Genomic DNA, 25,769 nt, shown 5'->3' with positions numbered 1-25,769 from the left:
TTTTTATTTGAATATAACCTCCTTGCGCAAAATATAAGATCTATTTTCCGTTACGCAACATTACGGTCTGTCCTTTTTTTTTTTCTTTTTTTTTTTTATCAAGCTCTGAATTGTGTCTGTTATCACCTGAGTATTTACAAAGGACGCTTCCGACTTGACAGTGATGAAGTGATCTGGAATCAAAAGAAGCATCTGATAAAAGAAGGAAATACTTACGCACGCCTGCCTCTTGATCTGGCACAAAATCTCAATCACTGCAATCTTTCCTGCAAATAAAGAAAGAAAAACTAAGTCAAATGAGGAATGCGTCACCAATGCAACAGTTTGGTTGTCTGTTTTCATGCTACTGCAAAAGCACTTTAAAATGCAATACTAAATAATGATGAAACTTTATTTAGTATTTTAGGATTTGTATGTCAAACCTAATTCAATCAAATCATGTAAATGATTTTTCCTTAAGGATCTTTCCTTATAGAAGAAAAGAACATTTGTTTATTTACGAACGATAGCATGCTAGGCGTAAGATAAACATCCAAAAACAAATAGTGTTAAGCTGAAGTGAAAACAGTGGTGTAGTTAACTAGGTTATCTCATTAGAGCCCTGCTGCTTTTGCCTGTTATTCAATCGCCCGAGTGTAAATTAGATTCAATCCGGTTGCTATCGCCGCAGGTCAACAAAACATAACTTTTGTTTCTATTCATTAATTATGAACCTTGATAAGCCGATAACCAGTTAGATATTGTATACCAGAGAGAAGGGTCAAGTGCCTGAGCCACGCGATACACTGCTTACGTTTCACGTGCACTTGGGTTGCAAGGCTGGCTGCAGACGTGCATGCTTGGCGACAGACTTACTTGCAACAACAACAACAAAAAAAGCAAACATTTCAGGAAGACAATGTCTTGCTCACAGTTATTGCCCATTGAGAACAGTAAATCAATTATTTCAGAAAAAAGCAAAATGGCATGACACAAACTAGCATTTTGAATAAATGAAAAATTTAATGAAATATAAAAGTAGCCGTCATCAGTGTATAAGGGCACTGTCCTAAAGCAAAGAAGAAAAGCTTAACTAAATGATTATAGAATGCGTGAAAACGGCCAATGGGTTCCAATAGAATAATAATAATAAAAAAGGTTTACAGCCGCAGTATACATTTCTTAAACTTCCTGAAATGTAAAAAAAATAAAAAATAACCTTAAAGTGTTTTTTGTTTTTCTGTTGATTAAACCAATCTCCGTTGTACTGACTATTCAATTAAAGGCAACAAGGTAATTAACTTTATTAAGTTAAACCAACAATAATGTTTACAGTGTAATAGCTTTTTAAAATCCATAAGCATGACGATCTGAAGAGCCTATACTGTAGAATCTTTAAAGGACCATATAGCAGCCTGCAGCTCAAGAACAATATACAGCGAGCCTCAGATGTTGCAAAGAACCACTGAAGAACCTTCGTTGAATGCACTGATAGGTCAACCGCTTTAAACTGGATTCATTTAGCAAGCAGTTCAGAGTGTCTGCGTGCAGATCACTGGTGTACAGTTCAGAGTGTCTGCTTGTAATGCTTTCCTCTACCAGTGGGAAAAGTCACAACATATAATTTGCTGTAAAAGTACAGCAGGACATTCGCTTGACGTTTTCTTTTTCTTTTCTTTTCTTTTTTTCTTGCCAGTGAATTCAAATTTGGTACAGTGATTGACAAGGTCCTATTCAAATAAAACATCCCGTGGAGAGCGTGCACACTTTTTTTTCAACCGTGCACGGGAGGCGTGGAGCTCGCGCTTCTGACACTCTCTCCCGCAGTAGCTCTTCTCCAGCGAGCCCTCATGACATCACCCAGACACCGCGGCTGAAGAAAACTGTTTTTCTCAAGTGTGTGTGTGTGTGTGTGTGTGTGTGTGTGTGTGTGTATGGAAGAGCGATGTTTTAATACAGCCGGACGTGTTCGAGCAGATCTTTTAATTGGAGCGTATAAAGCGGAGCAAATTCCGTGGGAATAGTTTGTTTTGAAAACAGTGGAGAGCACCAACATCGCCAATAGGTCCTTTTCTCAAAGAATGAAACTTCGTGTACTTCGACTCATTGTTTGTACTGTCTGTGTTCTCGACATGGAGTAGCTCGGAAGGGGTGGAAGCGGTGTTCCTTGACTCGGTTTCTCGCTTATGGACGACAGTAGTCCCCTTTCTCCAAAGGCAAATGCTTTCAGTATTGCCTGTCTGATTTCAGCGAGGGATCAAGCAGGAAACACAACATTTGACAAACACGCCACTAGCCTGGACAAGCAAGTGGTGCAAAACTGTTCCAGATCCATTAAAATGCACTACAGCACTGTCACGCGGGAGATGGAAGGTACGGGTACGATATTGACAATAACCTTGTGATTTGAAGGGCTCGCGCAGTTTGTTTAAAGAGCGCGCGAGAAACGTTCAGTTATCGCCAAAGACACGTTTGTTTTAATATTGCAATGCAAAATTCAACAGCATGTTCTGACTATTTACGCCCAACGCAGTGAGTAAATAAACCGCCGCGCTTTCCTCTCCGTGCACTAATTTGAACAATAGACAGAAATGCAAATAAGGCTAATTTGTCCTAAGTTGCACATTAGCTGCAACTTGTAAAACAGGATAGTCATTGCATGGTCCTACAATAACATAAACCGACCAAGTAAGCATTAAGTAGCGCGCGCAATGCAAAAGCTAGCAAAGTGCCGCAGAAATCTAGGAAACTCAGATTCCACCTCCAACCCAAGGATGAGCCTGTCAGACGAGCAGTGGCCAACAGCAAAATTGTGAACAAAAGGAAATAGCATTCAAGAAATAGACGGGGGAGACTTGTTCCTTTGCAAAATTAGTTGTTTGTCCATGTTGCGCGGGTGTTTGTTTGTTTTGCGAAAAAAAAATTACTCTCCGTCGTGCCAGCTAACCAGTCTATTGTTAGAGGAGGGTGGTGTGGGCGATACACTTATCCAAAAGTAAATGGGTGCCGGAAAGCCCATTATAAGGGGCGCACTTCTCTGTCAATCAGTCTCGTCCCAAGGCGAGGAAAGGCACATTACCTGCAGTTCCTTATCTAAATAGAAATAAGAACCGGTTTTATCGCAAAGGGGAGGCCCTATGTGTGAGATAAGAGAGAAGTCTGGATTTCAGTTTAGCAGAGGGGCAGGACAGAGGCCGATTGGAACAGTTCACAGCGCGCAAGCCTTTGAAGACAACGGACCGCGCATATACGCACAACTTTAGACCATCGGTAATCAATACGAAGCGACTTAGGAAGGCGTTTTACAGGTTCAGCGAAAAAGAGGGAATTTCTAAGGCGGCCTTTCTAAGCACTTCATCTAGGCAATATGCGGTAACCTAGAAGAAGACCATCGTTCTAAAAGTTCTTGGATACACATTAAAACGGGAAACTTTCCCATACGCGACACACTCGAGGACATCACTGTATATTTGATCATCATAGGCGAACTCCTGTATTCACTTGCATATTGTTGCTTTTACACTCGAGTCCTGCGCAAATTGTAAACCCAATTTTTGGAATGATTTCAGCAATATCAAGCCCGTGGCTGACGCAGCTGTCCCATTTTTGCGATGTTGCAGCCTTCACGACCAGCAGCCTGAGCAGTCTCAATACGCCCGGGAGTTACCATCTCTCTCCGTCGCCTGGGGATCCCTACAGCCATCATGAAACCCAGTTTGAGCCGTGTCCGGCTGCCCAGCACGCCTACAACTATTCCGGATCCAACCCAGCACAGGCCCCGGCACAGGGAGACAGCGGGACGTCCAACTGCTCCTCGTCGTCTTCAAGCTCAACTCCGAACAAAACGCTGATCAAAAAGAACCCTAAAGTAGCCAATATTAATGTACAGTTGGAAATGAAGGCGCTCTGGGATGAATTTAATCAACTTGGAACTGAAATGATTGTCACAAAAGCTGGGAGGTGAGTTGACAGGTTTCTATACTGAACTTTGAGATAATTTGACATCAAGTTGTTGTTTTAATATAATTGATCGACTTTTACGCGCAGGAAATTATAAAAGACTTGTAGCGAATTTGAATTTAACACTAAAAAAACGTAGAATGTTTAACATACAATTAAATGTTTTAAATGTACTTCATAATCAATGTACTTGAACTACTGATGGATTAAGCATTACATATCGTTTCTTAATTAATTAATAAACTATTGATCATTTTTAGAAGCAACTAAGAAATCTTAAAATCTACTTCTTGCACGGGAAAGACACATTTATCATCTAATTGTCAGAAAGTTCCATAGGTCTGATTCTGATTAAATTCCCTTAACAGTGCATTAGCTTAGCACAATCCTCATGGCCATTTAAAATGAAGTGTAAACAGTCTATTGTGTGTATTTACACAGTGATAAGACAGACAGCATTAGATACAGTACATTTTGTAGCTCACCTGTGTGCTAAAGGGCTCCTCGCTGGCTTTCACGATTAATATACACAGCTATAGTGTCTTGTTTGTACAGCACGGTCTGTTTATTCAGGTGAATGTCGAGTTTTAGCTTGCATTTACTTCGTGCAAAACAGACCATGATTAAATTAATACAAAATAAATGAATATATATACACTAAATGACTAAGATAAATGCGCGCGAGCGTACACACATACAAATTCACACATGTATTTGGGTATAACCAGGCCTCAGCCAGGAAGTGTTATGCTCCAAGGTACGTTTCTATCAGCAAATTAGCCTATCTTTTAAATAAAAATCACATGCAGGGAGAAGGCAAAGGGGAGCTGAATGGCACATACCATCATTTTAGAAGCGCCGCATCTTCGTAAATGAGGTCACTAGACCACTACATGGACAGTTCATCTAGTTTAGTGTTAATTTCTTGCAGCTGCTGTGGCCTACTTCAACTCGAAGCAGTTCAGAGGCGAATAAAACATTGCAGGCGTCGGAATCAAATTTGGCTTTTATTCTGATAGGTAGCAGAACATCGCGATAACACTAATCTCACTGTTAATATTTGCTATAGGCTACAGACCCCAGACATATGTTACATATAAAATGCATTTTTTCCCCAAGGCATGTATTATTCTACTTATATTTCAGTCCAATTTGCCTTATGGCTAAACATTTGCACAGAACAATTTTTCTTTCACGGTGCATCAGCTATAGCGTCACTATCCGTTCCAATAGGCCTATAGCGATGAATGGCTGTACGTCTGGGGAAAAAAACACACATTACAAATGTTTCGAAATGGAATTTTAGATTTAAGTCATGTGTTTTACAGCGAAATAGCTCTTTAGTTACCATTCATTTAGCCTGTCAACATTTCTGCTATATTCATAGGCTAGGCTACTCATTTTTTTTAAAGATTTTTTTTTCTTTTCCTTTTCATCAGTATAGGCCGGATTGAATTAAAAGTGGTCGAAAAGGGCAATGAATTTACCACTTCAACTAACTTATCACTTTAACTTTAGCACCAATTTGATTTCAATAAATTAAGACAGCTTAATTTTCGTTTTTTTTACGTGTATATATTGAATGTCAGCTAAACAAACAAGAAAATCTATTAATTATTTCACTGCATGCATCTCAAATGCAATAGCCACCATGCTAAGTATACACTTAAAAACATAAATTTATTTAACCAATAACTAAAAGCAAATAATAAGACTACAAGTACTAATTCAAACTACAGAAACAGTGTGATTTTCTTTATCGCCCAAAGACGCGTATTAAGATTTAACTTAATTTATCTGCAATATGGCATAAGAGGATCATCAATTACCCTTATGAAGTCACAGCTTTGATTCATAATGATCTGCGTAATGCTCGATGCTAAACGGTGAAAGATGCGGCTAAAAGAGAAAGATGAAGGGACATTAAGGGGCTACTAATAGTGCGACATTTTACCTGGTTGTCTGTCCGCTTATGTGTGTGCGCGCGCGCAAGGTCATCTGTCATTCCAAAGGTGCTCACTACACTGAATCTAAGGGAAGGCACTTTAAAAGCTACTTTAGCTTCACCTATCCACAACTAGCGCCCTGAAAAGACACTCACGTTCACTGAACAAGTATCACTTTCACTGGTATGCAGCATGTTTCCTTCAGAAGCTTGCATGCAGAAGGGCTTATACGTTTTCAGAATAATGTATGCGTCCTTATGTGTTTGTTCGGCATAATCGACAAATGCATCCTTGTGCGCAGGGTTATGTGTGTGTTTGTGAATGAGAGAGAGAGAGAGAGACAAAGAAAACTGCTATGTTTCATTGAAGGTCCGAGGTTTGCTGGAGATAATTATTGCGCGTAACGCGGGCCTAATATTCTATAGCCTATCAGTTAAACACATATTTGCAGTCTGCATAAGAATGCATGTAAAATCCCAAATGGTCAGCAACATTTTGCAAAAATACTGTGGCATCACAATGAAAAGAGTCCATTTATAGAGAAAGATGTATATGAAATTATTTAATTAATAGAAAATAAGTAGATTGTTTATTCATAACCAACGGGTTGCATTCTCCTCTCCAGACGAATGTTTCCTACATTTCAAGTCAAAATATTTGGAATGGACCCAATGGCAGATTACATGCTCCTGATGGATTTCCTACCAGTGGATGATAAACGATACAGGTATGCAATAAGCCTATGGCACATACGTTTACGCCTACTTTTATGCATACACTCTCTGCATCAAAACGAATAAACATATTTCGACGTCACATGACAGTTTCGTTACTATTTGAATGCGCATAATGTCATATAGTGAATCATATTTATAGTGAATATTATTATAAAGTGTTACCCAAAGAGCACAACATAACTGTCTGACGTTGCAAACCGAGTACTCATTCTCTCTCTTCTCTGTCCTCTGTTCTGAAGGTATGCCTTCCACAGTTCATCGTGGCTTGTGGCGGGGAAGGCTGACCCAGCGACTCCAGGAAGAGTGCACTATCACCCCGACTCACCTGCCAAAGGCGCGCAGTGGATGAAACAGATCGTTTCCTTCGATAAACTAAAACTAACCAACAATCTGTTGGACGACAACGGACATGTAGGTGTTACCTTTTCTTTTTAAACCAGAATGAAATGTTTATAAATGTAAATTGCCTTTAATTATGAGATATTTGGCTTTTGTCATTTTTTATTTGAGAACAGCACAGGCCAGTGGAAGATTGAGAGGAGTAAATATCCTTAAATTACGCGTGTGACAAATCTGCACATTTAAAGGCAGTATTTAATAACACTATTATTGTATAATGATGTGGAAGTGGAACTAATTAGTGTAGGGCTATTTATGTATATTCTGCATATTTCGGACGTTATTTATGCCTATATTGTATCATTAACGGCGTAAACACAAATGAGCATGGAAAAAATGATATCCACATGAAAGCTACATTCATTGCCAATTATTATTTAGACTTTTGATTGCTTCTTAGTTTTCACATTTAAAATGTATTTTTATTTTACAAATGTATTAATGTGAAGTACCTCACACTTTCCAAATAAGTTTCTATCTAGGCCTGATTAATGTATGCTCTTCGGTAATCTGACTTTTACCTGCTTACTGTACCTCGTTTTTGTCTTTCATCAATGGGTGGTAAATTATGCAGTCCAGTGGCTCCAAAACTCTTTCACTAACTCTTCGTGACACTTTTAATAAAAAAAATAAAAAAACACACAAAAAAAACACAAATTCGTATCTTTTCTTATAGTATTTCCAGCCCTCTGTAGTGATTTGTTGTTTAGTTATTGTGCAGGCTATAGGCGATGTATGTGTATGTATGTATGTAGCCTACTGTAGGGCCTGCATGTAGGCCTATTTATGTTTGATGCGGTGTTTATGTATTATCTCCTTGACTTGTACAGCGACCTTGAGCTTTGGAAATAAAAAAGTTGAAAATAAAACGTATTATTTTATTAGTAGCCTACTTGTAAAGCGCGACACGTAGGCTAATTCGCCTCAAAAGATGCGATGACAGCCTGATTTCTAATTTTTTAAATCATGCTAAATTATATTTATTGCTCTTGCAGATCATACTGAACTCAATGCACAGATACCAGCCCAGATTCCATGTGGTCTACGTGGATCCTAGGAAAGACAGTGAGAAATACGCCGAGGAAAATTACAAGACATTTGTGTTCGAGGAGACCAGATTTACCGCCGTCACAGCCTATCAAAACCACAGAGTAAGTGCTCATCTCTGACACTAATTACCACTTTTTAGAAAGGACGTCCTGTTGGCAGAGTTAAACCCACTAGAAGTTTACGGAGAATTATTTTGCTGTATGTAGCTATTTAATGTTTGTCAATCATGGCGGTTTCCTAAAGCACGAACCTAATAGAAATAAATCCGAGTATCGTGAAAGTATTTTTAGAATCGACTTGATGGCTTCTTTAAAATGCAAAAAACAACAACAACAAAAAACGTATAGTTTTTAAAATAAACTATTGTTTTCATGTCATGTCAATTTACTTTTAAAAGCAATAAGTATTTAAATGTAGGCTATTATAATTAACACACTGTTCACTGTAAGCTGCCTTACATTTTTAAGCACAATCAACTTGGATGTTTAAATCATTTCAACTTAAATTACATTAAACTGACTTAAAAAAAAAAAGAGTTGAATCTGGTATAACTTAAAGTTGAAAATAGCTTAACTTATTTTGATGAGTTAAAGCAATGTAAAAACATGTTGACATAAAATGCTGAGCAAATAAAAATTTTTTACAGTGTAAGAACTTTGAACACTTAAATCATTTTAATGAAAGGCAAAATTAAAATGAAATTTAAAACGATACATTGACTAGATGAGCTCTAAATAAAGACCGTGGTGTCACCGATGCTCTCGCGCAGCTGTCCAGTGTTTTTCTTCTCCTTTTTCATCTGTCTTTCCTGCTCTGTCTTCTATCAGTTTGACCTCTTGATCTCTAACTCTCACCGCGGGCTTTACATTTGTTTTTCGACTCATTCCGGAAAATCACGCACACATCTTCATCCAGCGCTTTTCCCCAGCCATGAGGCATTACCTCGCCTCGAGTGTTCATATTTAACATAAATAGTTTCCAGTCGGTGTCCAAATAAATGTTGAAATCTGTTATTGCTAATATAAATACAATCGTCGAGTGTCTACGCCCTTTCAGGAATACTGCACATACATTAACTGTGCTGTAGGCTATACGCGGTTAATTGGAGCGAAACATTGCAGAAAAATGAGTTTACAATTTAAAAAACGCCTTATAATAACACAAGCTTTCAGTGGACTTTGAGAAATTATTATATGTATAAACAATCTCATTGTCTTAGTAAAAATATTTTTTTTCACGTTTTCACTCTCTTCCTCTCAGATAACACAACTGAAAATCGCCAGCAATCCGTTTGCCAAGGGATTCAGAGACTGTGATCCGGAGGACTGGTGAGAATTTTTCTTTTTTCTTTTTGGCTGCTGCTCAATTAAGATAAATGTATTGGAAATATTATAAGGACATTTGATTTTTATATTGAACCATTAATGCAATTATAACTAACAAATTAGATAAGGAATTCAAATTTGTAGCATAACCGTAGGCTATACTACACTCTTTTTTTTTTGCTAACTTAACCGTTAAAATAGTAATGAACATGAACACTCTTAAAAATAAAGCTTCCAAAAGGGAGTTTGAAAACCATATTTGCAATGCCATAGATGAGCATTTTTTTTTCTTAGTGTGAGAAACATTTTAATCTTAAGATCTTTTTCCACTATAAAGAACCTTTTGTGCCATGGAAAGATTCCATGAATGTTAAAGGTTCTTTATGGAGCCATTAATGTCAATAAATAACCTTTATTTTAAGAGTGTAATAAAAAAAAATTTTATACAGCACACTGTAAGTTGCTGTCTTAAATTAAGTACAATCAACTTGTATGTTTAAGTCATTTCAACTTAAATGACATTAAACTGACTTTAAAAAATGAGTTGAAAATGAACTTATAAAAAAAGGTTGAAACTGCTTAACTTATGTTTATAAATTGCTTTAACTCATCAAAATATGTTGTCATAACTTATTGATCATATAATTTTTTACAGTGTAACATACTTCTAAATTTTTTTTACAATATGAAAAAAAATGCTGTCTTAATATAATTATTAACAGTTAACCAATTTTGATGTTCTTTTTTTTTTTTATTACAATTCCTAACATTTATATTTAGGGCACATATAAGCCAAAATAAATAAGCTGAAAGACTATGATTTATTGCTCTGAATGAAAATACTAGAATACCATTAGACATACCACTCATTCATACACACTACAAAACAATGCATTCCAGAACATGTCACTGATTCTATCTCGCCCGCTTTTCAGGCCCCGGAATCACAGGCCGGGCTCTCTGCAAATCATGAGTGCGTTTGCTCGAACCAGGAACCCCATGTCCTCTCCCCCACAGCAGAACGGCACAGAGAAAGGTCTGTATATAAAACACAGCTAACAAAATCTCATTTAGCACGGGAAAAAATGTTTTAAAACAATATTCCTGAGTTTACAAATGAACATTTCTACAATATGACAAGACGAATGGTCACATTTGCTGTATGGATAATATTGTGTGCCTATTACACATTTAAATCCATTACTGATCAAACAGCGCGTACAGGAATGTACACTCACACGCATAAACATTAAACCGTATTCAGCTGTGATTACCGTGTAAAAGCCAATTTGCTAGAAATGAGCAACAGGCCCAAATAAAGGCAGTTAGGATTTTCAGTCGAGTAATGGCTCCAGTCTGTTTGGTCTCTCAGCATATACGTTCCACTGCGCAAAACAGTTACATTTGTCTAGTTGAGCGCTGCAAATTTCAATACACAAAGGTTTGAACAGCTGCATGCCCGGAGGACATGCTCAGACTGAGATTTTTTCGGTCCTACGCTCAGTGTAAAATGATTTCCTGTGAGAATTTACCTCTTTTGGGCTCACGTGGACACTTATGACTTATCCTGCCAATCAACCACAGCACACATCATTCACAAACAAACTAAATTACTCCACTTTTTCATTCCAGTTCAGGTCCCCTGAACTCATTGTCTGGGCTTCCAACATTTGTAAAGAGCCATTCAAAACTGCATCTATACACAAACACACTCTTGAAGATAAATCTTCATTATTCGTATCGATGAAGAAGAACCTTTAAAGGGATAGTTGACTCAAAAATGAAAATGCTGTCATTATTTACTCACCCTCAAGTTGTTCCAAACATGTACGAGTTTCTTTCTTCTGTTGAACACAAAAGTAGATATTTTAAAGAATGTTGACAGCACCCATTGAATTACAAAATACTATGGAAGTGAATGGTTGCCGTCGACTGTCTGATTCTTTAAAATAACTTCTTTTGTGTTCAACAAAAGAAAGAAACTCATACAGGTTTGGAACAACATAAGGGTGAGTAAGTGATGACCACATTTGCATTTATGGGTGAACTATCCCTTTAATATCCCTTTATAAAAATTAAAAATATATATATATACAATTGAATATTTTTACGATTACACATTTAAATTCATAATCCATCCACAAACTAAATTACATTGCTTTCCCATTCATTGTCTTACATTTGTAATAGTGTGAAGAATAATTTAATCATTTTCACAAAGAAAAATAACTGTTTATAGAAAGGTTTACCCAAAATGTTTTTTCTATTGCATTGCTGAAAAAGCCTAATTTTAAAACCTTTATTTTTAAGAATGCAGGCGTCTAATCAACAGTGTGATTGTGCAAACTAATCCTAACAATATGACTCACACCTGGTTATATCTTGCACCATATCATATTTTGAAATCTTACAGTTTACACTTTTTTTTTGTCCCGAACACAGAGGACAGCAGGCGAGAATATGACCGTGACCCTAGCGGCACTCCCCTCCACTCCGACCCCACTCACCAGCTGATGTCCCGAGTCCTCAGCCCTGCCCTTCCAGTCCTCGGCGGCCTCCACGCCGTACCCCTCACAGCCGGCCACCGCAGCCCACCCCACGAACTACGCCTCGACGGACACCCCCAACCCCCCGACACCCTGCACCATCATCCGTACAAGTATCCAACCAGTTATGAACACTATCTGGGAGCCAAAACCAGGCCGTCCCCGTATCCCTCACCGGGCATCAGAGGCCACGGTTACCACCCCCACATGAACCCGGCCACAGCCAACATGTACTCTGCAACAAGCGCACCCACTAATTACGACTACGGACCCAGATAATGACTCAGTCGGCACCAAATCGAGAGCCACACGGGACAAAACAGAATGAAAAAAAACAAAACACTTTTTTCGTGTGTCCCAGTTTTCGGTTGGGCACGTCTTTTGCAGTGGCTTCTTACAGATGGAAAGAGAAGCTGCCATATTTATTGAAGGGAGAAATGTCACAAATGTTGTGGATCATAAGGATGAGCCCAACATTAGCTCTGGACGGCCTGTGAACTCAGATTCAGAACAATGGCAGAGCACGTGGAAACTGCAGTGTTTGGAGTAATGAGGAGGACAAAGACTTCTAATGCATTATCACGGACTGGAACTGAACTTTTGTGTTGGATGCACTTTTTGTTTTTGCTTTTAAAAAGCCATAAATTATATATTACCCTTGAGCCATCGAGCTTCTAGATAGATGGAATATTTGCATGTTGCGCTGTTTTGAAGGTGCTGAAATGCCCTAATGACTCTTTTTTTTTTTTTTTTGGTTGAGAATGAATAGTTTTTTTTTGTGAAAACGCTAGACCAACTTTAGCAGGTCCATGAAGCTTGTAACGTGGCACTGACTTGCAGCAATTCAAATAAATAAATGAACAGAATGACTGTGCTGAACTTGTAAAATAAACATTAAATATTTTACCTTTAAACATGTTCCATTAGCATTTGCAAATCTAATTCTTTCCTTACTTAGAGGGAACGCAACTCATTGCTTTCATTCTCCTCAGAAGTCCAAACATGTTTCATTTGGAAAGAAATTATTGATGCATTACCACATTGAGAATTGCAATATTGTCAGTTTGGGCCTGTTTCAACCTCAGAACAAAAATGTTTTATCTCCTGTGATAGTAAAAAAATATTTTATTAAAAGTAAAATATTCATTAGTTTAAAAATATCAGATGAAATGGTTGAATGCAGCTAAATTTTAATATGTATAAAACGCTAATACTTTTTTTACAAATTTTTTTTTTTAAAGAGGTTTGCTTTAACCATAAAGTCAATGTGCTCAGTCAAACTATGCAAATTCGCTTAGACTCATAAAGAAAACAAGAACTAGAGAAAAAAACCATGTCCATGAACAACAAGAAGACTTAATACTAACAGTGGATTTACAAAAAGAAAAGAAATGCACAAAATAAGAAGGATATTAAAGCCTAGATGATATTGCTCAGTATTTATGTAATTCCACTGTAAATAAAAGTGAACCGTTATTGAACTAGATTCACCTATGCGGCAAACCGCGCTTGGCAGTATATCTACTGTTTCTCTGTACACAGTGATTTAGGTAATCCCATGGTAGAGGAAAGAAACGCTTGCACACCATTTGACCTCTGACAGCTAACGACTTTCTGAAGTATCAAAGGTTAAACAATGTTTCCAGCCATTTGAGCGACGACTAATTGGTCGTATAATTTTTTTGTTTGTGGTAACAACTCGATGCACTGGGACCAGCGATGTAATGGGGACCGTTAAAACGGAAAAAAAATGAATGAAGGGAAAACAAGAGCAATGAAAAATTGTAAACACGAACGAGAATTTCATTAGGCAATTATTGCGCATTTTATGCATGTTTCCAAATTGCATTATTAATGTCATTATAAATGTATTTCTATTTCTAGCCGAAATATAGCCTAAATAAATTAAACATTTAAAATGTAGCCTAATGTTCTTCTGACTCTTTTTTTTTTAAATAAAATAAATATAGATTAGAAATATAGCCAATATAAAATGTATTCTTTTTTTGTAGATATTAAGCTATTTAAAAAAAAAAAAAAAAAAAAAAAAAAAAAATTGATAGGCCTACATTTAATATTTAATCTCACAACAAACACGTAATGACAAAGATGATTATAGTTCTTGATAAAGTCTATAATATTGATACTAATTTGTAATTAAATATTTTTAACAATCCGTTTATTGTGAAGTGAAGCGTGTTATTTCCCTAGTACATTTGGGGCCGGAAGAGCCCGTTTGGAGGATTGTGCCTCCCTTAGCGTGAGCCTTTTCCCGGCTAGAGGTAATGAGTTTGGCCCATCAGGAAGACCGGGACACCCGGACCCATGGCTCTTCCGTCAGGGCAGGGGTCTACCCATCTGTGTTTTCTCTGGTAGCGCTTCGCCTTGATGAGAGGGGCCGACTGGGGCCCTCGGTCGCGCAGTCTGTACCTGCATCCACGAATGACGACTGACGGCTGTTTCCAACAATGACCGCTTCTAAAAATGATCATTATTCATGGGCCGAATGCACCGAACATTGTATCCGTCTTTGAAGTTTAAACATGATGCGTGCGAAGTTCAGCATTGAAACACTGTTTGATCCTATAGAGGAAATACCTGCGCCTCGAAAACATACACACACACACACACACACAGAGTGACATATACGAGTAATTATGTGTACAACACAGGGGTGTTTTAATTTTAAAAACTTTTTTTTAAATTAAGTTTAAGTTTTAAAACAGGGGTGTTTCAGCATTTTGATGTTACAAATTCAACATTTTAAAAAAGAAGAAAGTAAAATTGCTAAATTTGCTTAGGCTGAGGTAAATAATTTAGGCCTATTTAGATTAAATTATATCATAATATAATTAATTTGAAAAGAAACGTGTTAACGTAGGCTAATAATTAAATAGCAATGCGTTTATACAAATGGACAATTTAAAATAAAATAAAACATCGCCCCCGCCAAAAAGTGGTTTGCATAAACTTAAATCCAGTAGGCTATCTTAATTAATTGGATATCATAGATATATATTTTTTTTTTTTCTTTTTTTTTCAAACTTGGATAATAGTATTTCCATGCAAAGACACCAAATTAAACGAAGTAAAAGCCTACATAAAAAATAACATGCAGGCCTTAGGCAGCTATATTTCGGTATTTCATGCTCTTATAACTTCCATAACATTATCGAATTAGGCCTATATTATCGATCATAACGTGCGGAGATAAAATGACAGGCTACGTTGTAGAGTCAGCACTGCCACTGGATATAAAACAATATTACATTAGTGACGCCTGCTTAAAAAGACAATAGGCTATATGAAAACAGGCTATAGAAATCAATATAAAAAATCCTAAAGCGCGAGAGCCTATCATCCACCTTTGCACTTTCCGGGTTTGTAACCTTTTCTGGCACAAGGACTCTCAGCCATCCAGAGCCTAAAATAACATGCTTACATTTCCCAATGAACATTATTGCATTAGGCCAAATAAATGTTGACCCAGTTTCTCATTTAACTGTACCTTAATGTCTTCTGCCACGTTTTGGATTCATCATGCAGTTGTAACGATTGTCCAAATCTATCTTTTGTGAAGGCTACGAAGAGACGCAATGAATCAACTGATTAGAAACATTAGTAGAACATTTTTAAATAGGCCTACATTTTATTGTATAAATGTTGTTTTATATATTAGTCCATGTTGAAAGCCTGCAAGGGTGTAACTCACCGCATATGGACATTTCTTATCAGACGACTAACTAAAAACTCAGTAAAACATCACACTATGGGCTAAAGAAAAAATAACTGGAAATCATCTGACACAGGGTCGCATCTGGAACATCTGTTGTGACAAGCCTATCTTTTGTGTACATTTTTCTTGCTTGGCACGTCCAAAGACAGCTCTTAAAAAAATTTAAAAGAAAAAAAGATTAAGGTGGACCAACCCTGCAAAGATGTTTACCTACAGCCATGCACGTGTTTCACATTTTCCCGCGTTTCTTCCAGCGAATTTGTGTTCCATTTGTCAACGCTGCATATAAAAACAAATCACCCCGTGCTTATCTCAGACAACAGAAATCGTTTCATTCCGCCTGAGCTTGCCAACTTATAAATAATTTACTATAACACAACCAGTGTTGAGTTTCTCTCATTCAAAGGGCCATTTCCTCAGACTGTGATTACCTGGGATTATTATTTGTTTCCAAAAACTAACATCCATTCATCCAGTCTTACCTAAGAACCCAGAGTATCTTTAAACCAGTAAAACATGCCATGTAGAGTCTGTTATGGGGGACTATGAGTTTGTTTAAGCTGGCGTAGAATGGTCAGATGACCTCTGACCCCTCATGCTATAGACAGGCGTGTGTCTGTTGTTCAGTGAGCCGCAGGTTTTTGTCAGTGGCCCATGTCGAGGTTCTGCTTATACTGACTGCTTAAGTGATCTATTATTGACTTGGGAGGTATAAGCTGAAATCTCCAGCAATAGACACTCATGTGCTTATTCACAGAACGGATGGAAGGCACCCCTGGCATGGCTTTGTTGTGCCCCCCCACCAAGTCTACAAAAGTAGGAAGTGATTACCAATCGGACAAGCTCTACAGAGGTCATGGACAAAGGTGCGTGAGGGTCCACAGATGACAAGGAGAAGGCTAATGACCAGGCGGACTGTGAAATGAACTGTTTTGTCTTCCTCTCCGACCGGCGACTCGCCCGCTGTTGTTTTTCCTTTAAAAGGATGGCCTCCAAGTTCCCCGAGCTTCCTGTACCGTCTGATGAGATATTCCAGTCTGGGTACGTCCCCAGAGACACGTGCTTTATGGGGCAGGACGGCTGTGGGCCGTTTGAAGTTCCACCGCCATCGCTCTGAGACGCATGAAATCCCACTTAGCTTAGTAGGTACCATGGATGGCTATTATTACCGCATATACGCTGACAACTAAATTCACCTTGGCATGTTAGTCACCTAATATTCATTTCTGCTTTAAATAATCAGTTGAGTTTCCAAATACAATGTTTATTGCCTAAATATGAAAACCAACAGTTTTTGTTTGAATCTTTATACATTTTTTCACTGAAGAACACGTAAGAACAGAGATGGTAAATCGTAAGGATTGCATTGATTCTGGTTCCGAGTGATAATTCAAGTTGTTTAACTGTTCTATTAATTATTATTTTCTTTTTTTTTTTAGGAAGAAACATTTGGAAGAAAGTATTGCAATATTTATCACATTTACTGTCTTCAGTATAGCCAGAGTTAACAAATAATTTCTTCAGATTTCAATAAAAACATGTATAACAAATAAGAAATCAAATCAATTAGATATCTTAAAAAAATAATTTTAATGACTTTTCACAGGAAATCATTAAAAAGTAATTCATTAGGGAATCAAACTACACTGGTCATCATGTTTGATTCACCAAAAAAGAATCAGTTCATAAGAGTAATTCATTTGAAAATTGGTAACATAATCAAAAGTGATTAAAATATATATTTTTAATGGAACTGGATCTGAATAAGAATTGGCTATCAGTTATACTTTGGTTGGTTGGAATTGGTTATGCCTACTTAAAATGTATTTCACAAATGAAAACCAAACAGTTGATGGACCTCATTGACGTCCATAGTATGGGGAAAATACTATGGAAGTCAATGGGGTCCCATTAACTGTTTGGCTACTGATATTCTTCAAAATATCTTCTTTTGTGTTCAGAAGAAATCCATACAGGTTTGGAACAACATGAGGTTGAATAAATGGTGACAATTTTCATTTTTGGGTTAACTATCCCTTTAAGAACCTCATTTACAAATAGTGTAAACAATACTAGATATCAGTTTTCCTAATGTGTCTTTATACACACACACACACACAGAAAAGAAAAAGAAAAAGTGCAAACTGCTTTGCTGAGTGAGCCGTCCAGTTTTCGCAGAGCAAAAGCAATAAATACAAAAACAACTAGTTTGTCTTTTAGCCACATCCGAACACAGAGGTCAGCCTTGTCTTTAGGCTGAAAATAGAGCCGCCTTCATCAGCTCATGAGCTTAAAGGAAGAACGAAACGAAACTTGCTCAATGAATCTTTCTAACAAACAGGCCTGTCTGCGAAGCCTGAGCCCTTGTGATTAACCCTGTGTGATGTATGCAGGTCAGTCCAGAGGGCAATCTTAAACTCAGAGGCAGATTTAGAAAAACAGCGCTGGATTACTTTGCCGCTCAGGTGCGACTTCAAGAGCAAATACGCCTAGTGAAGCACATCAACCTGGGGTAAAGCAAACATATCGGAGAGGACGGTTTAAGCTCTGCCTTTGACAATAAAACGCGTTTAAAGAACTATTTGCCATTGTGGCAAACTGCAACAAAACACAGTGATGGATTGTGTTTATATTAGCTGCTTTTGCTTGAGCATTTCACCAATAGGAACTCGTTCACGTGGACGCGTCAATAGCGGCAAACACCGCTGACAGTCTTGCTAAATGTGATGGTGTTGAAGCTCCGCCTCCGAATGGCAGTCAGCCACTAATTTAGGCGCGTTCATTCAAAGAAAAATATATTTGCACCACGTTCAAGTATGTAAATAAAGTCAGAGTAATTTGCAACAATCAGTTTGAAGGAAATGGTAAAGTGGGCCTCTGTCTTTCAAACTCAACTTTTGCTATATATAGACCACACACTGATCCGCTGGTCCTTAGACCCTGCGGCCAAAAGTCTCTGTGGGGGGTCCTGATGGTCTGAGAAGGCCACACTATTCACCATGTCAGTATGATGCTGCAGAACAGCCAGTGGCTTCAGTTTCTTCAAGCCAAACACTCTGATGTTGTTGTCCCAGCCCGCCGTTGCTAGGATCTTGCCGTCGGCACGGATACGCAGCTGGGAGACCCCAGGATTGGTCATCTGAACGGAGTCGTGCATCTGCAAGGGAACACAAGTCAGACATTAATCCAAATGAGCCGCAATAGACAAATGCAGGACTTTAATTAACAAACGGCCCCATTGGAATTCACGCTTTTCCGTCTCAGGCAGATAGAAAGGATTAGAGTTGAAATGCACGACGCATAAACTATTTACCAGACACAAATGAGCTTGTTGTTTAATGACCTGAGCAAGAGCAAATTTAGATCCGTAAAAAGAATGGGGCAGAGCGCGAGAGCGATTCCCCACCAGCCACCTTTGGCTGATCTGATGATTGAGCCACAAATGAACGGCTAAATAGCTGTTGAACCTGGCAGAGGAAATCCGTGCGCGACTCCAGCGCCTCAATCATCGGCCGTAAAACATTCGAGCACGAGCAAAACGCTACGCGCATGACTATTTGGTTTGGAGCAAGAGGCGTTGGAGGTGGGGTGAGTTACCTTTGTCACCGTGCAAGGACTGTTTTCGCTGAAATCTTTGTTTGTGAAGGCCTTGTTGTTTTAACAGTCTCTGGTGAATTACATTTGCATTGAAAGGTCTGGTCAACAGTGCAAGGGAAGCAAACTCTGGCTAAAGATTACCTTCCCTTGCTCTCTGTGATCTACAGTGGCCAGGAGACCAGATAAATCTCGGTAATGGGCAACAATGTGACGTATAAAGTATTACAGAGAGCTCATTATCTTCGGCCCCTCTCCTTTAAGGACGTTCAAGGTATTTCCTGGAGAAAAGCACACACGTGTTCTAAGTGTGTGTGCGCGAGCGTACGAGCCGTCTCTCCACGGGATGCATCTGGTCCCGAAGCTGGAATCGAACTGGACAGCGTAAAATTGACTTCATAAGCGGTGTCCAGAGAGACTAATGGCTCTCATGCGGGAGAAGACAGTGAAGAATTTGTCGGCGTGCTCCTGTTTCTGCCTGGAAAATCAGAGCCAGTCACTCCTGCATGTGGAAGATATAAGCCAGTCAGGTATTCCTGACCCAAGCGGATAGAAGAATGCACCGGGAAAACCGTCCCTAACATTATTCTTTAACAGAGAAGCAAAAACAAGACTCTAGCATTACTTTTGCTCATATCTGAAATCAACTCACATTATAGTCCAAATTTAAAATTTTGGAGAATGGTAATGATGTCACCTGCGAGCAGAAACTTTCCCACAAAGGGAAAAGGAGAAAGACGGGTTTGCGTGCTGCGGCCAAGAGGGACGGGGGAGAAAGATGAATCGCTCCGAGCCGAGGTTGGTATGCCTGAACTAAACGCCCATCTGGTCCATATTACAGAGTTGATAATGATGGGTTAATGTGTCTATCTGTGTTTGTTATGCTTCCCATAGTTTGTGTCAGGAAAATACATTAATTTAATTAAGAGGTCACAGCAAAGCGATAAAAAAGGTAAATGGGTGTTTATAAAGTGAGCTGCGAGGCCTGTATCATGAAATAACCATTAGAAAACCATGATTTACAGATTGCCACACTTTCGTTTTTGAATGATAATCGTATGAACTGAATTTTCCTACAACTTTCACTATTCCAGGGAGTTTAAAAACAGAAGTTCTTTTGTTTACTCCAAAAGTCTTGCTAAATTAGCACGGCTGGCTATCGCTTTTTCACACAAATGCAGAATTGAAATGGTGTGTCTACCCCATACTCAATCTCGTTCCAATTCAATATGGAAGCATTCATACCAAACACAGCCTTTAGAGTCTGAGAAATGTCATATCATTAGCTTTCATTTATGGAATCCATTCTCCATGGGTTTAGATCCTCTACAATGAACTTACAGACATCAAAGAGGTCAGTCTTTATGAACTATCCTTCATTTCTCTGTAGGATTATTGATTCCTGATGGGGTATACATAGCAAACGGTCATCTACGCACGCAATGTACACACATATGCTAGTCCTGTTGACGATTAACCAAAAACAAACCTCAAAACCTTGCCTTAGGCCCAATGGTGGACTGGAAGACAACACATCTACTTGGTTATACTACATCAAGACCAATAAAGCGTCACAGGAATGAGTCCTAAAGCCCAGAAAAGAAATAGAATTTTTGCACTTCTAGATCAATCGTCCCAAAGTCAATAGTTTACAATGTTTTATGTGTCTTGAAAAAGACAGTTGCTAACAAGTTAGCTAAATGGGACTTTCATCGTTGAAGTTATGCAAACATGGTGTAGTACTTTAAAGCCTAACTTTAGCTCTTTCCTTCTGGCGATTGAATTTAGGCTTCATTAAAGTTGGGTTTGTTTATGAATATTACTTTGACAAACAAAACATGTAAGAATCTTAAAATTCGTTGGTCATCTTTTTTTATTATCGAAAATTCAAAGAAATCCTATTGGCTTTTTGTCGAGGGAACCATGGTGATGCTAACTTCCGGCTTGGCCTACAAAAACACGTAATTCCTGTAGCACTTTATTTTAAAGAAAGTTAACCTTGACTTGATTTTTGGAAGCAATGCAACGGGACACGGGTGCACGATGACTCACAGCGCACTTGGTTGCACAGCCAATTAAAAAGCTAAGTGCGAACGATTTTTGGCAGCAACGGAACGGGATGTTCAAAGCACAGTATGTTGCTTTCTCCAGCATGGACTTGGCAGACTCAACTGACTTCACACTGATCCACTGAAACCAGTTATCATCACTTGTCCACTTGAGCCTGACAATCCAGTACAGATGAGGGGTGTGTTTGCATTTTCCGGCAACAGCGCTTTACAACACACCCCTTTCGCTTTTAATCGCGTTTTTTTTTAACATGCACCTCTCAATTGGGCATTACACCTAGTGGACACCTGAACAAAAAACATGAAAAAAAGCATGAAAAAAGGGAAATCAATACCTAATATTATTGACGAAAGCAAAGGAATTCACAAAGCATCCTGCTTCCTCATTCCAAGACATCCCTTGATAGGGCAGTTGAGTGCTGACAGATGCTGGATACCTGAAGCACGGAGCCTGGTGTGGTACAGGATGGGTAGTAGGAGGGAGGGCTGTTTAATTGAGAGGAGCGGTAGGAATGTAGGTATTGAATGTGAAGAGATGTGGAGATCCACCTGTGAGTGCTGTCAGCACGTCTCCAACAGCATGCACAGACAGCCATGCTTGATTTACAGTAATCTTTACACACATACAACAACCATCTCTGCCTCACCCTCTAAAATCTTGTCCATCTACATCTGTCAATAGTCAGGAGCGCAGACAACCACCCATTGCCAAATCTTGATCAACAAACGCCTTGCCTTTGCCATCACACACACTGTTAGGATCACACATGCAAAGCGATACGCAAGCGTAATCACTCTTAGTCAAGCCTGTGTGACAGATGCGGCTGCTGAATTCCACCACCACGGCTATCATATCCATGAGCGAGTGTGGAACGGCGGGCCGCCCCAGGCGAACCACTGTTTATCTTTGCTTGATAAACACCGCAACCCTTTCTTCAGCTCACATACACCATCTTACAGAACACTTCTCTGCAAAATGATGAAACTGAAAGGTTTCTTATCTACATATTTACTAATCAATTTATTTTTCTATTTCACAACGATAACGAAGGTGAGACGAAAAATGCGCTTCATGACAATATTTCAACAATTTTTACTGTTGCAAGAAATGGAACGAGACAAAAATAACACAACACTATATTAACACTGCATTAATGTTTGTTTGTTTTCAGAAGAAAATCCAAAGGAATATATGACTGTCTAAAACAATCCAACAGTAGACAATATTTTCAGGAATTGACCCGCTTGACACCGAATAAACTCCTGTAAAATGAAGCGGTTTGCTATCAAGTTAATTAATTCACCCAAATGCATCCTATACAGATATGAGATTAATCAGAGACACACTAAAAGTTCAAACTCAAAAGTTTGGGGTTGATCATGATCGCAAACTTTAAAGGTATACACACCATAAATGTAACTTCACTTGCATCTGCACAAAATGACGCAAATACACAAGTAATGAGGTTGAGTAAATGATGAAATTATTATTTGTTTTGGTTCAATTATACTTTAAAGCTTTAAACATTAATAACATGTAAATAATTAATAAAATATTTGAATATTTGGTAAAATTTTGCACTCTCTCTCAAACTAAAATTCTATTTTTAACAACTAAAATTAGATACCATTTTAGCATCTAAGTCAGAGTAAAAGTGACTAAAATACTGTACATGGCAAAATTGATAAAATTCAAACTTTGACAGAAACAAACGAAAGAAAAAAAGAAAAGAAAACGAATGATGCTGATAGTGTTAGCGTTTTCCGCAGCGTGCGCTTTTTGGCAGCATGTTAAGGTCGGACGGTGTAAGACCCTGTTGCTTCATCTCTTCTCAGCCTTTCGTAGAGCCTCCCACTGTGAACTACTGTTCCTTTTATTGCAGATGTGTTTTTTGTTTGGTTAGCAGCCTGCGGGGTTTTGATGTTTTTATTACCTCTCGCGGGTCGTTCGTCAAGCGGGGCGAGCGAGAGGAGCAGCCACCCGGCAGATACCCCCAGCTCTACCGCCACACAAAAATACGCCTGTGGGAAGAGCTCGCAGCGGCTGTCTGGACGTCACACTGCGCTGCACTTCGGGGTAATTTAAAAGCCCCGGCAGACTCCTTTTCCGAGCTCCTCTTTTTTTAGGCCCTCTCCGCCAAGAATTACATTTTAAATCAATTTTTTTTCGACGTGCAAAATAAACTGAACCGTCGATACAGATCCTATTTTGTGAATAAACGCTTATTACTGCAAATACATTTTGCGTGCTAGACAAAATAGAGAGGAAGGTTTGGGAATATTTCTAATTCACCCATTCATGTGTAAAAGGCACTGGAAAGAATAACAATCCATGCTCAGGACTGGAGTGTTGTATATCAGAGCTTTTTCACACAGATTTTCTAGCCGAATATGAAATATTGAATCTGTAAGACCCTGAAATCAGCAGAGAATATGACCGCTAATGAGGCATTACCTTTCAGATGAGTAAAGTGTTATGCAAGATAAAACACGGCTCTGGTGTGTGCTCATTTTTTAAGAATGCTGTGTAAATATAAATATAAAAGCGTTTGTGTGCGCACAGTATTGTGGGAGAAGAGATGTTTTTGTCACGGGGAAAATCTGGCCTAGAACTACAGTATGACATCAGAGTGTAGCAGAGAGTTGCCAATCTAAAGTAAAAGAGACTGATTTATTATATAACAGACATGAGGAAACTTCAAATTCAAGCCAAGTACTTTCCAAGTGTACCAGGAGGTGTGTGTCTACATGGCCACGTACACACCCCTGCTAAATACACTCCTCAATACTGTTCACTGTCTACTACTAAAGGCTGGAATTCACTACACAACATTTGTTCAGATATTTGCCGCGATTTGCATGCTGGACGAGTTGGCAATAGTTGCAGAAGGTCTGCGGCAGTCAGATGTCGAGCAGTCGGAGTTGACATATTTAGCCAACCGTGCTGAGAATTCCAGGCCGAGAACGGTTTGTAATCGTGCCACGCTGAACCAAGCTCAAGTGGAAATATAACTGGAATCATTCCTTAAAGTTTTTTCGTGCAAAAAGCAGCTTATGAGCCTGAGTTGTTTAGTGTATGACGCCCTGTTTTTCTCGGTAACCAAAGTTGGCAAGTGCATGATGCCTAGTGTTTTAAAATCTGGGCAGATTTTAAAACTCATGTAGTGTATTTCAGCCTTAAATCGTTCTGCACACGCCTTGTTTGATTATCTACAGTTTAAATTTTAATTAAATCTTTGTAGAGAACCGAATTGAACAACCAGCTGCTAATTGGATAGATGGCAGTTTACTATTAACTGACGGACAATAATAAAAACATCTCTAGTCGCTAATATTACTTTGGCCAAAAATAGCCAAGACTAAATGGGTTAAACTGTTGGCATCCTTGTTTCTTATCTACAAAAGACAAAGAAACGACAAAAACGTTGCTAAGATTATCATTTTGCAACTGAAAAGGCATTCGCAACCCATTTTACTTAATGTAACTTTTTTAAGTGAAACTAAATGTTTACCAAAAAAACAAAAAAAAACAAGAACATGGACCTGAAAAGTGGATGCCCTGTAACAGAATGTGAGTTTGCAGTCAAAAGAGGAGGACTAAAATACCCTGTTAAAATAAAAGAAGGCTTTTTGACCAAACTTCGAGGCTGAAGGTCAAGTTCACCTTTGAGAGCATCTCGACGTATCCCAATGCTGACGCTTCTTTTCGAAATTTAAAGCAATTTGTGATTATTGCTGTCCTTTATTAAAATAACTCAAACTAAATAACTGCATTAACTATTGGAAAGTTTGGTTTTAGAAAGGCTATATTACTTACAACAGTATCCTAAAAAAATGCATAAATAGCCATTTCCATATTGGTTAACATTGATGCTATTTAACCATTAACCAATAGTCCACAAGAAAAAAATAAGACAAAAGAGAAAGTCAATTTAGAGGTGTAGCAAGCACGGATCACAAGTGGATGACGCTAAATACAGGTGTAAACGGGGTCTAAAAGTTTTAAGCTAGTCAACTTTCGACCACGTCCAGAGGTAGTCGAAAACGCATTAGCCCGGATTGCTTTTGTGGTGTAAACGCTCATGTGTTTGAATGCATTCGAAAAGCCACAAAAGACCACCATCTTTCCGCCTACTGACCAAATGCGTAAACATTATGGGAAGCGCAGTAGCCAGACATGATTTAAACTTTGTGGACTAAAGACGACCTAAGTTTGGTTTGAAGATGAAAAATGTACCAAGCACAAAGTTCTCTCACCATTCCTGATTTTTAACACGCACTCACCTTGTTCGGCGTGGTTTTGCGGCTATCAGAACAGAAACGAAAGCTGATGCTCACCTTATGTTTTTCCGTGAGCTTATTGGACTTAAAAAAATCCATACATTTACACTCCCATTGACCCTCCCCCCCTTGAAGTGGTTGAAAGTG

At 38.5% G+C, this 25,769-nt stretch overlaps 2 protein-coding genes across 4 annotated transcripts in view; one reads left to right on the top strand and one right to left on the bottom strand.

Annotated features, from left to right (window-relative positions):
- Nucleotides 1-1,578: 1,578 nt before the first annotated feature.
- tbx1 (T-box transcription factor 1) lies at nucleotides 1,579-12,863 on the top strand. 2 transcript variants are annotated; one of them, XM_084413629.1, is made up of 8 exons: nucleotides 1,579-2,352; nucleotides 3,549-3,939; nucleotides 6,511-6,612; nucleotides 6,862-7,033; nucleotides 8,017-8,172; nucleotides 9,332-9,399; nucleotides 10,332-10,432; nucleotides 11,839-12,863. In XM_084413629.1, exons 1-8 carry the CDS (start codon nucleotides 2,166-2,168, stop codon nucleotides 12,219-12,221), a joined length of 1,560 nt encoding a protein of 519 aa, XP_084269755.1. In that variant the 5' UTR covers nucleotides 1,579-2,165; the 3' UTR covers nucleotides 12,222-12,863. The 2 variants fall into 2 exon arrangements, with proteins under 2 accessions (XP_084269755.1, XP_084269756.1); XM_084413630.1 differs by having other exon boundaries at nucleotides 1,803-2,352; nucleotides 3,600-3,939.
- Nucleotides 12,864-17,256: 4,393 nt separating this feature from the next.
- The window catches only part of gnb1l (guanine nucleotide binding protein (G protein), beta polypeptide 1-like), a 32,940-nt gene continuing 24,427 nt past the window's right edge, over nucleotides 17,257-25,769 (bottom strand). For both annotated transcript variants that reach the window (XM_084413968.1, XM_084413969.1), the window contains one exon: nucleotides 17,257-18,835. In XM_084413968.1, the coding sequence (XP_084270094.1) occupies nucleotides 18,569-18,835 (267 nt within the window). In that variant the 3' untranslated portion in view covers nucleotides 17,257-18,568. The remainder of the gene's footprint in view (nucleotides 18,836-25,769) is intronic.

This window comes from Rutilus rutilus (assembly GCF_951802725.1).
Source record: "Rutilus rutilus genome assembly, chromosome: 7".
Classification (NCBI taxonomy): Eukaryota; Metazoa; Chordata; class Actinopteri; order Cypriniformes; family Leuciscidae; genus Rutilus; species Rutilus rutilus.
Note: the sequence above shows the minus strand (reverse complement) of the source record. Positions and strands in the feature narration are given on the sequence as shown.

What these genes read in the sequence shown, in the direction of transcription:
- tbx1 (XM_084413629.1), top strand. Translation starts at nt 2,166, where the DNA reads ATGGACGACAGTAGTCCCCTTTCTCCAAAGGCAAATGCTTTCAGTATT. An exon ending in ATTGTCACAAAAGCTGGGAG is followed by an intron (nt 3,940 to 6,510) that starts GTGAGTTGACAG and finishes TCTCCTCTCCAG; the next exon opens with ACGAATGTTTCCTACATTTC. An exon ending in GTGGATGATAAACGATACAG is followed by an intron (nt 6,613 to 6,861) that starts GTATGCAATAAG and finishes TCTGTTCTGAAG; the next exon opens with GTATGCCTTCCACAGTTCAT.